This window comes from Solanum verrucosum, unplaced genomic scaffold (assembly GCF_900185275.1).
Source record: "Solanum verrucosum unplaced genomic scaffold, falcon-dt-bn FXZP01000287.1, whole genome shotgun sequence".
Taxonomy (NCBI): Eukaryota; Viridiplantae; Streptophyta; class Magnoliopsida; order Solanales; family Solanaceae; genus Solanum; species Solanum verrucosum.
This window is the reverse complement of record NW_026020292.1, coordinates 32,774-45,551: the sequence shown is the minus strand read 5'-3', so window position 1 is coordinate 45,551 and position 12,778 is coordinate 32,774. Positions and strand designations below refer to the sequence as shown.

General features: G+C 35.6%; 1 protein-coding gene across 1 annotated transcript; it reads right to left on the bottom strand.

Annotated features, from left to right (window-relative positions):
* Nucleotides 1-633: 633 nt before the first annotated feature.
* Nucleotides 634-11,887, bottom strand: LOC125834479 (potassium transporter 11). Its single transcript, XM_049513627.1, has 8 exons — nt 11,465-11,887; nt 10,571-10,796; nt 7,383-7,628; nt 4,244-4,294; nt 3,857-4,117; nt 3,559-3,726; nt 2,318-2,572; nt 634-1,704 (listed from the first exon to the last, which is right to left on the bottom strand). The coding sequence occupies exons 1-8, from the start codon at nt 11,579-11,581 to the stop codon at nt 674-676; spliced, it is 2,355 nt and encodes a 784-aa protein (XP_049369584.1). The 5' UTR covers nt 11,582-11,887; the 3' UTR covers nt 634-673.
* Between the last annotated feature and the right edge of the window lie 891 nt (nt 11,888-12,778).

Sequence of the window (12,778 nt, the reverse complement as noted above, 5' to 3'; positions counted from 1 at the left end):
TACAGGGAGAACTATGTAAATTCTTTTCGTTATAAAGTATATTTATTGTATTTGTATATAAGCAAGACACTCAATTGGCAAGTAAGCATTCTAAATTTGAGTATGCACATTTAGATACCTCCGCACGTCTCCACTGTGTACTTGAACACTTGTATTCTTTATATTGTCTGCAGGTGGTATTGTCAACTACACATTGAGATTGCCTGTGCCAAGTTGAGGTGTTTAGATGTGTGCTCTCAAAATTGGAGTGCTTATTTGTTAATTTGGGCCAAATTTGAGTGTTTGATTATGTATTATGCCTATAAGCAAATTAGGAGAAGGCTATGTTCAATACTTCACAATACAAATGGGACATCTACAGGAGATTATTTGAGAATTAGAGGCAATTATATTAAGTAGTATTTTCAAAGTCAGCAATTTGATAATCTACTATAGAAGGCATATTAACCAAAACAGAATGGTTGCGCCTACTCAAAACTAAGAGGGGATGCCACCTACTAATAAAATCCCGAATTTTGCAACAGTTGCATTCTTCTATGCAGCCAGTTGTACAAATAATTATGTGCATTCATCTTATCAAAACAGTGCACTGCTATTATCCAAAAGAAAAAAGTTACTGTATAATACAAGAGATGAGACAGTGAAGAAAATCCATAATATTCGAATTGTTAATTTACACATAGAAAATCTGTCCAACATTCAAGAGGCTCTCATGCGGTACATTGAAGATGACACTATTTTCCCTGCATATTTTCCTAAGGAATGCATATATATAGTCTATAGCAAGTTTCTTATAAAACCTGGATTCCCTTCTTGCTCTAATTACAGTGTTCCCAAGTATGTGTACAACCCCAGCATCTCTACAACTGTTTAAGAATTCCAATTCATCTACTTCGGTCTGGTTGCTCTCGTGGCCTGATGATGTGATTGTGCTGTTTCCCTGAGGATGACATTTGGCAGGGGCTATCGAGTCCATTGATGAATAACTGAGTTCAATATTTGCAGTAGATGAGTTCCCATTATAATCTCTTGAATGTTGGGTTTGCTGTCCATATAAGCTGTATTCATCAGAGTCAGAGCAGCCATCCATCATCGAATCCAGCCGGACAAACATAAAGAGATTATCGAAAAGCTTTTTCTCAAAGTCATCATCCTTCTTATGGAGGTCTTTGTAACCATACCTAGCAACACAGCGGAACATGTGATAATTCTTCGGTCCTATCCGTTTCACAAGGAATCTTTCATCTTCTGGAACTGTATAAACAGGAAGGTACTTTACACACACAAATACCACAACTGAGTGTATAGCAGGTAGGTTGGTAATGAAGTGAGAAAAGATGTGAGGCACTCCACTAGCTAGCTCGGTGTACACGAGTCCAATTCCTGGCACACGTACCAATCCTAAACTGGGGCCAAGCCCAAGAATCCATGCCATAGATACCTTGCTGTGCATCTCAAATTCATAGCGTTTCACTGTTCCATAATGCCATACATACATGATGACAAGAAAAGCTGCAGCAATCACGAGGGGAACCCAACCACCCTGGTCAAGCTTAAAAAGTACTGCTGAGAAGTAGGTACATTCAACCACCAGAGATAAGACAGTGAAGATAAGGACAACAACCCAATGACAGTGCCATACTAGTAACATTATCAAAGTCATGAGCAATGTCGTCACCAGCATGACTATCACCACTGCTGTTCCTGTTCAACAAATGCCATGTCAACTAGTGAGTTTCAAGGTAAGGCTGTTGTCAACAGTAATAAGAAATCAATTGCAAGACTTCAGAACAGGGATTATTAATATGAAAAGATGGATACATCTTCTGGTTTGATTTTGTTGGGACAACTTTAAACTGATGTGCCACTTCAATTTTATTGTTGAACCAATAGACACACCTTATCTTTCTCTCCTCCAAATGATAAGGAAAGAAACCTAAACCATAGACGGCTGATTAGCTCGTGCTAATATTAAACTACATTCTAATTGTTGAACTCCAGACTTCACTTCATTAACAAACTTGTAACTTTAGCATGCATGTCAGCGAAAGCTCCAAAGAGAACTACAGTAACCTACAATGATCTGATTAAGTACACCATCAACATGCATCAGCTTGAGTGCATGTAACTCTATCACCAAAAATAGATATGAACCCCTAATAAGGACCATACATAAAGGAAGACAACAAACAGAAATATATTTATCAGTCAACCAGTGTCCCCTCAGAAATTTAATCTTATCAAGACTGAAATCTGTCTTTGCATGTTTAAAATGCCAAAGGAATCAAGAAATATTAGATGTAAGGCACAAACTCACCGTAAGCATTGCCTATTTGGCTTTGATTTTTAAATCCAGCAGTAACGGCAATGCAAAGAACCATAAGAATCCAATTAATATCAGGAATATATATCTGCCCCAAGAACTTCTTTGATGTATGCACAACCTTTACTCTTGGGAAACAGCCAAGTGCTAGAGCTTGCTTGATTATTGAAAAAGTTGCAGATATGGTAGCCTGACTGGCAACAATAGCAGCTAATGTTGCAATGACAAAAACTGGCCAGTATATGCTTTCTGCATCAAGAAAAAAAGATTATTTCTGGCCAGATACATTATACTAATATATTTAGTAACCTTTTACTACTACCATATCTTCCTTGATAATTCTACTTTGTTTCCCTCTTTTTTCTTCAAAGGTAGGCGGAAAATGGTAATCCACATAGACTGTACACTATGACATGATATATAACCTGATTAGTGCTTTTTAGAATTACGTGAAAATAAAATAGGCTCAGTTTGTATTATTAACATAGTAAATGTGTGAACAATATCAATGTTACATGATCAGAGTATTTAGGAATTTATGAACATGTTTCCACGCCACAACCTCCCGCCCCATATTCAGAGATCCTGTCCTACCCAATACATGAATCCTTATAGCTTGTTAAATGTTAGTAACAATGAATAGGATACAGTGGACCAGCCTTCGTCATAGCATTCAAGTCTTGTTACATGGAAAAGAAATCATCTGTGTCTGATAATCACTAGAAAGAAAAAAGGGATGTTTCCATTACAAGAGATAAGGTGTACTCTTTAGCTTCAATAGGTAAGTGGCTTTATCCCCCCCAAAAAAAAGCTTCAATAGGTAAGTGGTGCTTGATTTAAGAATTTTGGATTTGTGAAAAATCATTTAAAAAGAATTTGGTTAAGTCTCTATTGGCAAAGGAAGTCTCAGATTCTCCTCTATCACTACTCTTCAGCCACAACCTTGCTCGCGACAAGTCCTTCTTGACATCTCACTGGTTACCCCACGCTTAGTTTCTCTTATATATCCTCTCCAATGAGTATGTTCTCTAACTCAATGATTAGATAAAGTGGTAACAGGCTATTTTTCTGTGTACTGAATGTGCACTTTGCCAAAGATACTCCAATCTTCACTCAGAGGCCAGAGCTCTATCGATATTACGACCTTTTAGGTCCACACAATGTTTATCTGTTTTATCACCATTGAGAAAAAAACATCACTTTTGACATTATCAAAGTTCAAGAGCGAGAAATACCTGGAATAGATCGATAGAATGCATCAGCAACATGATCCGTATTTTGCATGAGGTAAGCTGCTTGTCCAGAATAAGCTAAAAGAAGGCAAGGGAAAACAATGACCGTGAAAGCAAGCTGTATTGCTGACACTGGAAAATGAGCAAGATCAGCAAAAAGTGCTTCTGTTCCTGAAATAGCGAGCCAAGCAATTATAAGTAGGAGAACACACTCATCACCTTGGTGCTGTAATAACTATTGACAAATAACCAAAAAAAAAAAAGATGTTTGAAAAGAGAGAAAAGGGCAAGAGGAAAAAACCTGTAATGCTGAGCATGATCCCTCCCAGTGATGTCCAACCATCTCTTTTTCCCCTTTTAAAATACCGATATATGTAGACAGGAGAAAAAGCCCGTAAAACAGAGCTATCGTATTTCCAGATGTTATAGATACCAATACCCCCTACTAAAAGAAACCAAAGCAGCACAATTGGGGCAAACAGCCAACCCACTCTGTCTGTGCCATAATGCTGTAAGCTAAACAAACCAACTAATATAATGACAGCAACAACCACTACTACATCTGCATCAACAAGCAGAATAATGATTTTCTTTGTGAGTGAGTCATAAATAACTGAAAGAGATGCAAGTAAACAAGCTGTAATTAACAAACACATCAAAGAAAGGTAGTTGGAAGGTAGATTAATACCATTACTCATCTTCGGATGGTCCACCTTGATCCCACCAGAAGCCGAAAGAACTGAGAAAAATATTCTGCATAAGTACTTTCTTGCAAAATAGAAGTATACTTCTCTTTGATAAATAAAAAATCTTTTGGTTGATTATTACACCAAAACAAGTGTCATCGCATACAAAATCAAGACATGAAGTTCCAAAATTTCCTCTAACTAATTCGACAACGACAACAACAACTATGCCTCAGTCCCAAACAAGTTGGGATCACTATATGAATCCCCATTTCTTCATTAAGCTCATATCATATTATCATCATACTAAATAAAATAGAAGTGAAAATTAAGTTATAATATATATATATATTTCCTAACAAGTCCAAAACCTGTCCTCAACTAATTTGACAAAAAGGAATTCTTTTCATTACACCAAAATACAAATGAAGTAAAAAATCTCAAAAGCACACAACAAAGGCTGCTTTTGTTTCTCAATGCACGTACTTGCCATAGCATTTCACCACTGTTTGAGAGAACCTAAGCTACATAAAATAAAAGTATACGAAGGTCCATAAACAGAAATAAAATTATAATGCAGTACTAGGTGGTCCATCTCTTCCCATTGTGACTAACACATGCAACACCAACTTAACAAACATCATCTCCTCTTACTAATCTGCTTTTAAGAAAATTACCTAATAAATTTTAAAATGCCCTTAAGAAAGCATTCCATGTAGATACCATGAAAAAGTCATCACTTTCTTAGATGCTTTTCTCTACCAAACTGACTTCCATCCAAGCCTCATTCCCACCATAAGCATCTGTCGTATACCCTTTTCAACATCATTCTGTCATCCTCTATGAGCTCTGATGGCCATAGATCTTTGTCAGGAAATCCTTGAACTCGTCTCATTCCTAATCCTAGATAGATCTTCTCAACGATACTTCCTAGGACACTTTGGTATTTTGTTCTTTCTGAGTATTTTAGCTACCGTGACATGCTTATTGACAATGAAGAGAGTAAGCTGGGAATTCTCTCTTCAAGGTTTAGCCTCTACAAATACTGTGAGCCAGAATCAGATGTGCTAATCATTATCAACTGGGAACCTGATGATTTGAAAAATACTTCAATCCAAATCGTTATATCCTTCCACACTCCTTCCCTTTATGAGGTTACAACATGCCTCAAAACCTATCATGCCCTCGGCATCCATGATAGTAAGAATCACTTCCCACAAGAAGTCCTCCTTTTAACTTTGAATTTTCTACTATAATAACTTCAAATTAAGATTTTACGGAGAAGAAACAACAAACATATATAGATTCACTGTCCCACTTCATATGACACTATTACTATTTAGAGAATCACACAATTGTTTCTTTGATTATTGCTTCCTCTGTTCCATTTTTTGGCACTATTTCCAATCAATCTGTTCCAAAAACAATATAACATTTATTTTCTTTGGAAACAAATTAACTTTAAACTTCACAATTTACCCTTAATGGCATGCTTTAACCGCCACGGAAATCTGTAAATCTCATGGGACATTTAAGACCACAAGTTTCAAAAATCTTTGTTCTCTCGTAAATTTCCTGTCCAGTCAAACATTGTCATGAAGGGACCTTTCACAGCATATGTCTAAAATATTTTTAAGTGTCAACATGATATATAGTAATATTCATGTACTTCCTAAATATGTCAACTATTTCAAAGAAGCTTGAGGGACCAATCATCAATGTCCAGATTTACAAGAAATTAAATGCTTTAACCCTTCGAATTTGTTATTCTTTATGTGAAGGAGAGTAAGTTTTTTAGGAAAACTTTTTTACTAGAACAAGAGTAAGAAGTGTTGAACAACTAAAATAAATAAGAATATCATCTCTAAAATGTAAGCTTGAAGTCAATCACAGAAGTCAGTATGATATCAGAGTAGGAAGAAATCTTCAATTCAAGTCATGCTTGACCCAAGAAAAAGCATCAGGTCGGCATTGATGGAGCCAGCTGAAAAACTAAAATAGATGACGAAAAGTCAGAACTCAAAAAACACCAAAAAGAAGCACAGGGAACTAAGTGGCACATAGGACTAAATGATAATCCATGCACCAGGATCCCCTCTAGAATTCATAGGGTTCACCTTTAGGAATCACGTTACAATGATGTAGAATTGGCTTTTCATATATGTCTCAGCAGCCAACTTGCCTTTGAGCTGGAAACTATTGGTGAAATGCTCATTTTGTTCATGAAATACACTAGGGGAGGTTAGCTTTGAAGGAGGTTGAGTTGACAGGGAATATCCTCATGTATCAGTAAAAACAAGCACAGTAGGCCGATACTCCAATCAGGTTAGAGCATAACCTCTTTTATGGTGTACTGTCGGTCTCTTACTAAGTCGCGTTCTTGTAGCCAAGCTAATTCTAATCAACATCATCATGTTAGCAAATCTTTAATCCTCGCCTCTCATGACTTTCATCAAGAGAAGCGCAGAAGTATATAATACTATGTGTTGGTCAAGCATGGTGTTTTATTGGTTAAAATTATTGGTAAAAAGCAACAAGTAGCTTTCGCCAAAGCAGAATCTTAGTAATATCAAGTAACTTGTTACTAAAGTGGAATCCCCACCAAGAAAAGTAGAGATAATCGTCAATCAATCTCAGATGTTGTTGCCAAACTTCAATTGACAGTTTCCTTATCAATTTGTGGGTTTAGAAGCATTAAAAGAAATTAAATATGGTGAAGCATACAATGTAGATTCTTGACAACTTAAATGGCATTTCCACCATCAAATGGTGAGTTTGGATGTACAAGGAGTAGCTACAAGAAACGAACAACGCTAGCAATAGTGGATTCTATAGAGTGCAACTCAAGTACTTTTTGTGATGGATGCATGTTGTCATTATTTCCTACTCTAATCACTAAATACAAGTTCAACAAGTAGTCATCAATATAATCTAAGTACAATAAAACTATCAGCAGGTACACTATACTAGAAATGTATTGAAGTGTCGTTTCTAATCATTGAGTTTTATCTATACCGGCTGATAAGATTGGTTTTCTAGAAAAATATTATCAGGTAGAGTTCTTCACTAAATAATAAGTGATGAATGTCAACCTAGTCAGTAACAGCTGACAAGTACAAGATGAACTTCAAACTAATGTACCTGATATGGCAGGAGTGAGAATTCCATCACCAATTACCATGCAGGTGCCAACAACTACAAGAATAAGAAGTGTGTTCTTCCTATATGGATATGCCTCCAACCATCTTTTTGTTTTCGCAGCAAATGAATGCTCATGGAATGTGCTACGGCTATAAGTTGTCAGCTCCTCATCAGTTCGGTGTTGGTTTGGAATTGTATTTATCTTAGCTTGTCGACAGAGTAATGAATAAAGAGCAAAAGTCCCACCTGAAAATGGTAAATTCAGTTCTTCCACCCTAGTGCATCATAGAATACTTATATTGATGCTTCTTTTATTTATCTAATTCTTGCATTAGGAACATGTAGCTGAAGATTCTGGCAGAGAGAAGTTACAATTACATCAAACTGACAAGGTACCAAGTAATTATCAGAAAATGTATCTCGTGATTCACTATAGTTGCACAATAGTTAGGAATTCAGAAAAACATAAAGAAACAAACAGCAACTATCTTAACCTAATGTGACAAAATCTGATGAATGACCAATACAAAGTCATATCAGTTGATTTTAAAATGAAGTTCAATTTTACTTAGTGAAGCTTTCATAATATCATCAAAATTAGAGAATCGGTTTGCTGCAGTGAACAACTAGCCTCAATTTCTAAACAAAACAGTCCATACAAAAAAACATTAATATTCAGGAAAGCATTCCTATCTATGAGACAGTCACATAAGAAGGTTGTTTTGGCATATAATAAAAATTAAGAATCAAAATTCGATATCTCTTGTCAAGCAAGAAAATATTAAGCAAAGGCATTAATTTTGATTAGAGAATCTCTCATTTGTCCAATTTCATATTGTAACACTCTGTCCTTATAGCAATATGAGCTACTTATAGGAGGCATGGTTTCTTAGTATCAGTACAGGTTCTCTTGTCTAATGGAGGATCGGAGTCAGCCTAATGGATAATGATAGGCAGACCAAAGACTACATATTGCAATCTAGGAGGTATGGTTTCTTAGTACTCTTTTTTGTTTTAAGGTATCATTTGATGGTAATAGAGGGAAAATATTCGGTTCACATTTAACGTTTTAATTTGAGAGGACTTCAAGAGACAATTCCTTGTGATAAAACATCTCCAATAAGACTAAGTTGAGGGCAAAATAATTGGATAGACTGCTCACATCTCCAATTAGACTAAGCTTGGTCTAGTAGTAAGAGAGCGGAACATGATGTGTGGGTTAGGCGCACGTCCCGGGTATGAATCTATCACAAACTAAAGCCTGCTATTTGAGTGGAGAAAGGTAGAGAGCCCATTATCCCTGCTGTTCCAAATTGTGCCAGCTTGGCCTCTGGGATTGCTTGGTTAGTAATACAAAAGAATTGGGAAGACCGCTTTGGGGATGCTAGACTGTCTTTTCCTTTTCGACAAAGAGAGCTTAGTCGACTGCAACAGTTTGAGTGCTTCAATCGATGCAGTGACTGAACAAGTGGGCTGTGGTGTACCAGGTTAACAGGAGCTAATCCTCTTTATTAATTACAGTTCTATAACAGATAATCTTGCATCATATTTCTTGTCAAGAATCTTATCATACCTCCAAAGCATTCTGCAGTGGTTCCTTATTTTGAGAGGTGTAAGATGAAATTTCAGGGTTTCATGTAAGTAGGATTGAGTGGCTAAGAATTTAAGACTCATTCTAAGTTGTCTTTATATTGTTCATCGCATTGTGACAGATGGCAAGAAATAGTTTGAGTTGCTTGAGGAACACTGTGTTGCCACATCTTTGCTTAATGAGGTTTTAGCTATTAAATATCGAGATTATGGCGATAAGAAGAATGGACAAATACTATGCTGTTGCTGGTGGTGGTATGGTGCATAAGGTTAGAACCATGCCTGGAATGTGGTGTGTTTCTGCAGGGCATAATCTCTATCAAGATCAGAAGTCTTCTTTTGGTTGATCGTAACTTTTTATTTACGTGAAATAATATACAATTTATCCTCTTTTGTATACATTTATTCTAGATTTGGAAAACATAGGCAATGGGAATGAGAATATCAGTCATTCTCTAGTATTCTAGAAGTTCTTCCATCTATTATTATCTATGTGAAGCAAAAAAAGGAGTTTTTCTGAAGGTAAGTAGTAAGTGCAGGTGAATTGTTGTCATTTATCAACTTAGGTGACATGAAAATGAATGGGGGAAAGGAAGAGTATTGAAACTTTAATTACAATAGATACCAAAAAGAAAGGGAGTAGGGACCGAGAAGCATCACCCAAATTGCTTAAGGAGCAATGACCATTTTGCTTGTCAAACAAATTTTGAAACCATATTGTTAATAAATCATATAAAATATTTCACAGGAAAGAGAGTTTTATAGACCATGTCAAATCTGAAACAGATGTCCTACCATTGGCTGCAATCATACAAAATCCTAGAGAAAATAAAGGAATCTTCTGTGTCAAACTAGGAGGAATCAGCAGCATTATGCATTTCAGTCAGAATTTTTTTTCTTCCCCATACCTACAGCCGCATCATGGCTTCTTCAATATTGTATTCCCTTTTCATACCTTCTTCAAAATGTTTTACTTGAGCCGAGGGTCTATTAGGGAAACAACCTTTCTACTTTCACAAGGTAGGTGTAAAGTATACGTACACACCACCCTCCCTAGACTCCACTTGTGGGATTACACTGGGTATGTTGTTGTTGTTGCCATACCTACAGCCTCACCATTGATTTCATTTTCTCCAAGAAGAAAGCAAGTCCAGAATATTAGGTATATTAGTTTCTTGATATATCTGTTCTATAGTTTCTCCATCTCTCACCCCACCTTACACAACACACACTCTTTCCCGCATCCTGTTGATTTTTAGCCCTGATTATCGATGCTAGGTTCCTAGTTGTAACCTAGAAATTATAGTTCTCTGTTCTCTCTAATTGGCCGGTCTTCAAACTGAGAGAAAGGACAGCTATCTTAATCCAGCCAATGAAAGGTGGACAATCAAAGCTAAATCATCATATATGCCATTTCCAAAATGTGTTAGTAGTACAGAGTTAGAATTTTCAGCTACACAGAATAATTTCATTTAGACATCCTTCTCTGACTTTTGAAGCAGTCATGGAACACTTACTAATCATAGGACATGCTTACACAGATACAAGGTATCAATATATTAATCAGATGTGTAACTTTTACTTCAAAATCAGCTTACCTTGGCCATTGTCATTTGCTCTACATACTATGAAAACATACTTGAGGAGAGGGATAAGCGTAAGAGAGTATATAATTAATGAGAGTGCTCCAATGACATCTTCTGGATCTTCAATTCCACGGGGAAATGTATTATTGTAGACATACAAAGGAGATGTCCCAAGGTCACCATACACCACTCCAAGACTCTGATAAGCAAGCCGCAATAACAACAATGTCGAGAATTTCTGAATTAAGACACATGAATCAGGCAACTCGCTAAACAATGAGCATAACTAAAATGATCCATAAGTTGTTCACTTTGTGATCAACGAAATTAGAGCAAGCACCGGGTCATAACCACATTCAAAGAAATGCAAGTATGAAGTTTGCAGATGATGTACAATTTCAGTTATCTGTTTTTGATCATTCATTACTGTTGCATTCATAAAGATGAAGTATACAAGTCTACACACGATGAACTACATAACCATACATTAAATATATGTACACACACATGTTATTTGATATCAACCTAAAATCATTCTCTAGATCTTATAGAATAGCTATCCAATCATCTATAGTGGCAGATGAACTAATTAATGTCTTACTAGATCCATGTAATTCTTTACATACATATTTTATGAGACTGCAAACTACTCATGCAATAAGATCAAGTAGTCAACAAATCATCCAAGCATCTTTAAGCTGATTGAGTGCTAACACATAAAAGTTCAATTAATCAAATGAATCCAGCAGTGCTTTGGCTAAAACTAAAAGGGGGGGAAAAGTAAAGAGAAACAGTAAAGAAGTAAAGCAAGCAGAAAGCAAAAGGTCCCTAAAAAAAAGGTATCTTTGACAATAACCTATTCCTGAGGAATCAATTTCATGCACACAAAAGAAAGGTACGTGTTACCTTTTCTCTATACATATTTCTTAGCCTTCCAGCCTCCTCATCCATAGGCTGATCAAGCTTTTGCTCTAAATCCCACATCCCTCCTTTATTTTCATTATTCTCTTCATCAATTTCCATCTCTCAGATCAAATCCAAGAACTACTGCTTAACTTGATCCCTCCAAGAGTTTCAGGCCAAAAAGAACCCCTAAAAGCCAAAATTGGAAATGGAACAGTGCAAGAACAGAGTGGATATATCCAAAAAGATTTGATTTTTTTTTTCTCAAGTAACTTATATTCTCAAGTGGGGCCAAGTCAATCAATATCAACCACATAAGAAACCAAGCCAACTTGGTAACTTCAACCCTTTCATTTTAGTAACTCAATTCTCCTCAAAAAACAAAAAGTGTACTGAAATTAAAGAAAGGTTCTTTTTTTTTTCTTCAAAAGAACTCAAAGATTGAATCTTTGAAGAAAGTGACCAAATCCCAATTCTTGAAAAGGAAAAGGGGAGAGAGAGATAGAAAGAGGGAAGTTAAGAGTCTGTTGCAGTCATTGATGCTGCTTCAGTAAACTCATTTTTTCTTCTATCCCATTTACAGAGAAGAACAAACAAACAAACAACTCAAATCGCTTTCACTTTTCAAAGTCTCTTCCTCTTTATCTCTTTGCTATATACTGCTCTGTGTTTGAGAGAGAGATTTGATAAGAGTTATTTCATGCAAAGCTGGCAGTTTTGGAAATTAGTATGATGTTACTGCAATGATTTAATTTCTTACTATATTAATACAAAGAATCAAAATCAATATTCTACCAACCAAATAGATTACTTCCTCTCCTTTTCTTTTTGGTTTAGTTTTAAAAAGAATGTTTCACGTGATATATTTAAAATCATATAATTAAATAATATTTTGGTATAGTTTATATATATCTAATTTAAGATTTCAAATTTATAAATTATGTATGTTAAAATAGGATAAACAAATTGAAACAGAGAAAATTGCATCGTTTAGGCTTGGGAGATTTAATTTATAGTAAACTTACAGGTAGTTAAACGACTGTCATTTGGCAATGTGTTAGAGTTATGCGGAAATTAGTTACGAGAGAATTCATGAATTATTTTATGTAATGTATTGATTTTACGAGGTTTAATTATTCATTTATTAGTTATTCCATCTTCTATCCTACCATAAAATAATATATAGATTCTCTCATTACTTTTAAATTTAAACCAACATCATATTAATTTAATATATATGAATAATTTACCTCCTAGCCAACTATCAAGCATGGTATTACTTATACAAAATTTAATACGTACATGTATAAGTCACTT

Coding starts and splice junctions, on each gene's coding strand:
- LOC125834479 (XM_049513627.1), bottom strand. CDS start 11,581: ATGGAAATTGATGAAGAGAATAATGAAAATAAAGGAGGGATGTGGGAT. Junction 10,797..11,464: donor GAAATATGTATAGAGAAAAG/GTAACACGTACC, acceptor GTCTTAATTCAG/AAATTCTCGACATTGTTGTT. Junction 7,629..10,570: donor AGCAAATGACAATGGCCAAG/GTAAGCTGATTT, acceptor TACCATTTTCAG/GTGGGACTTTTGCTCTTTAT.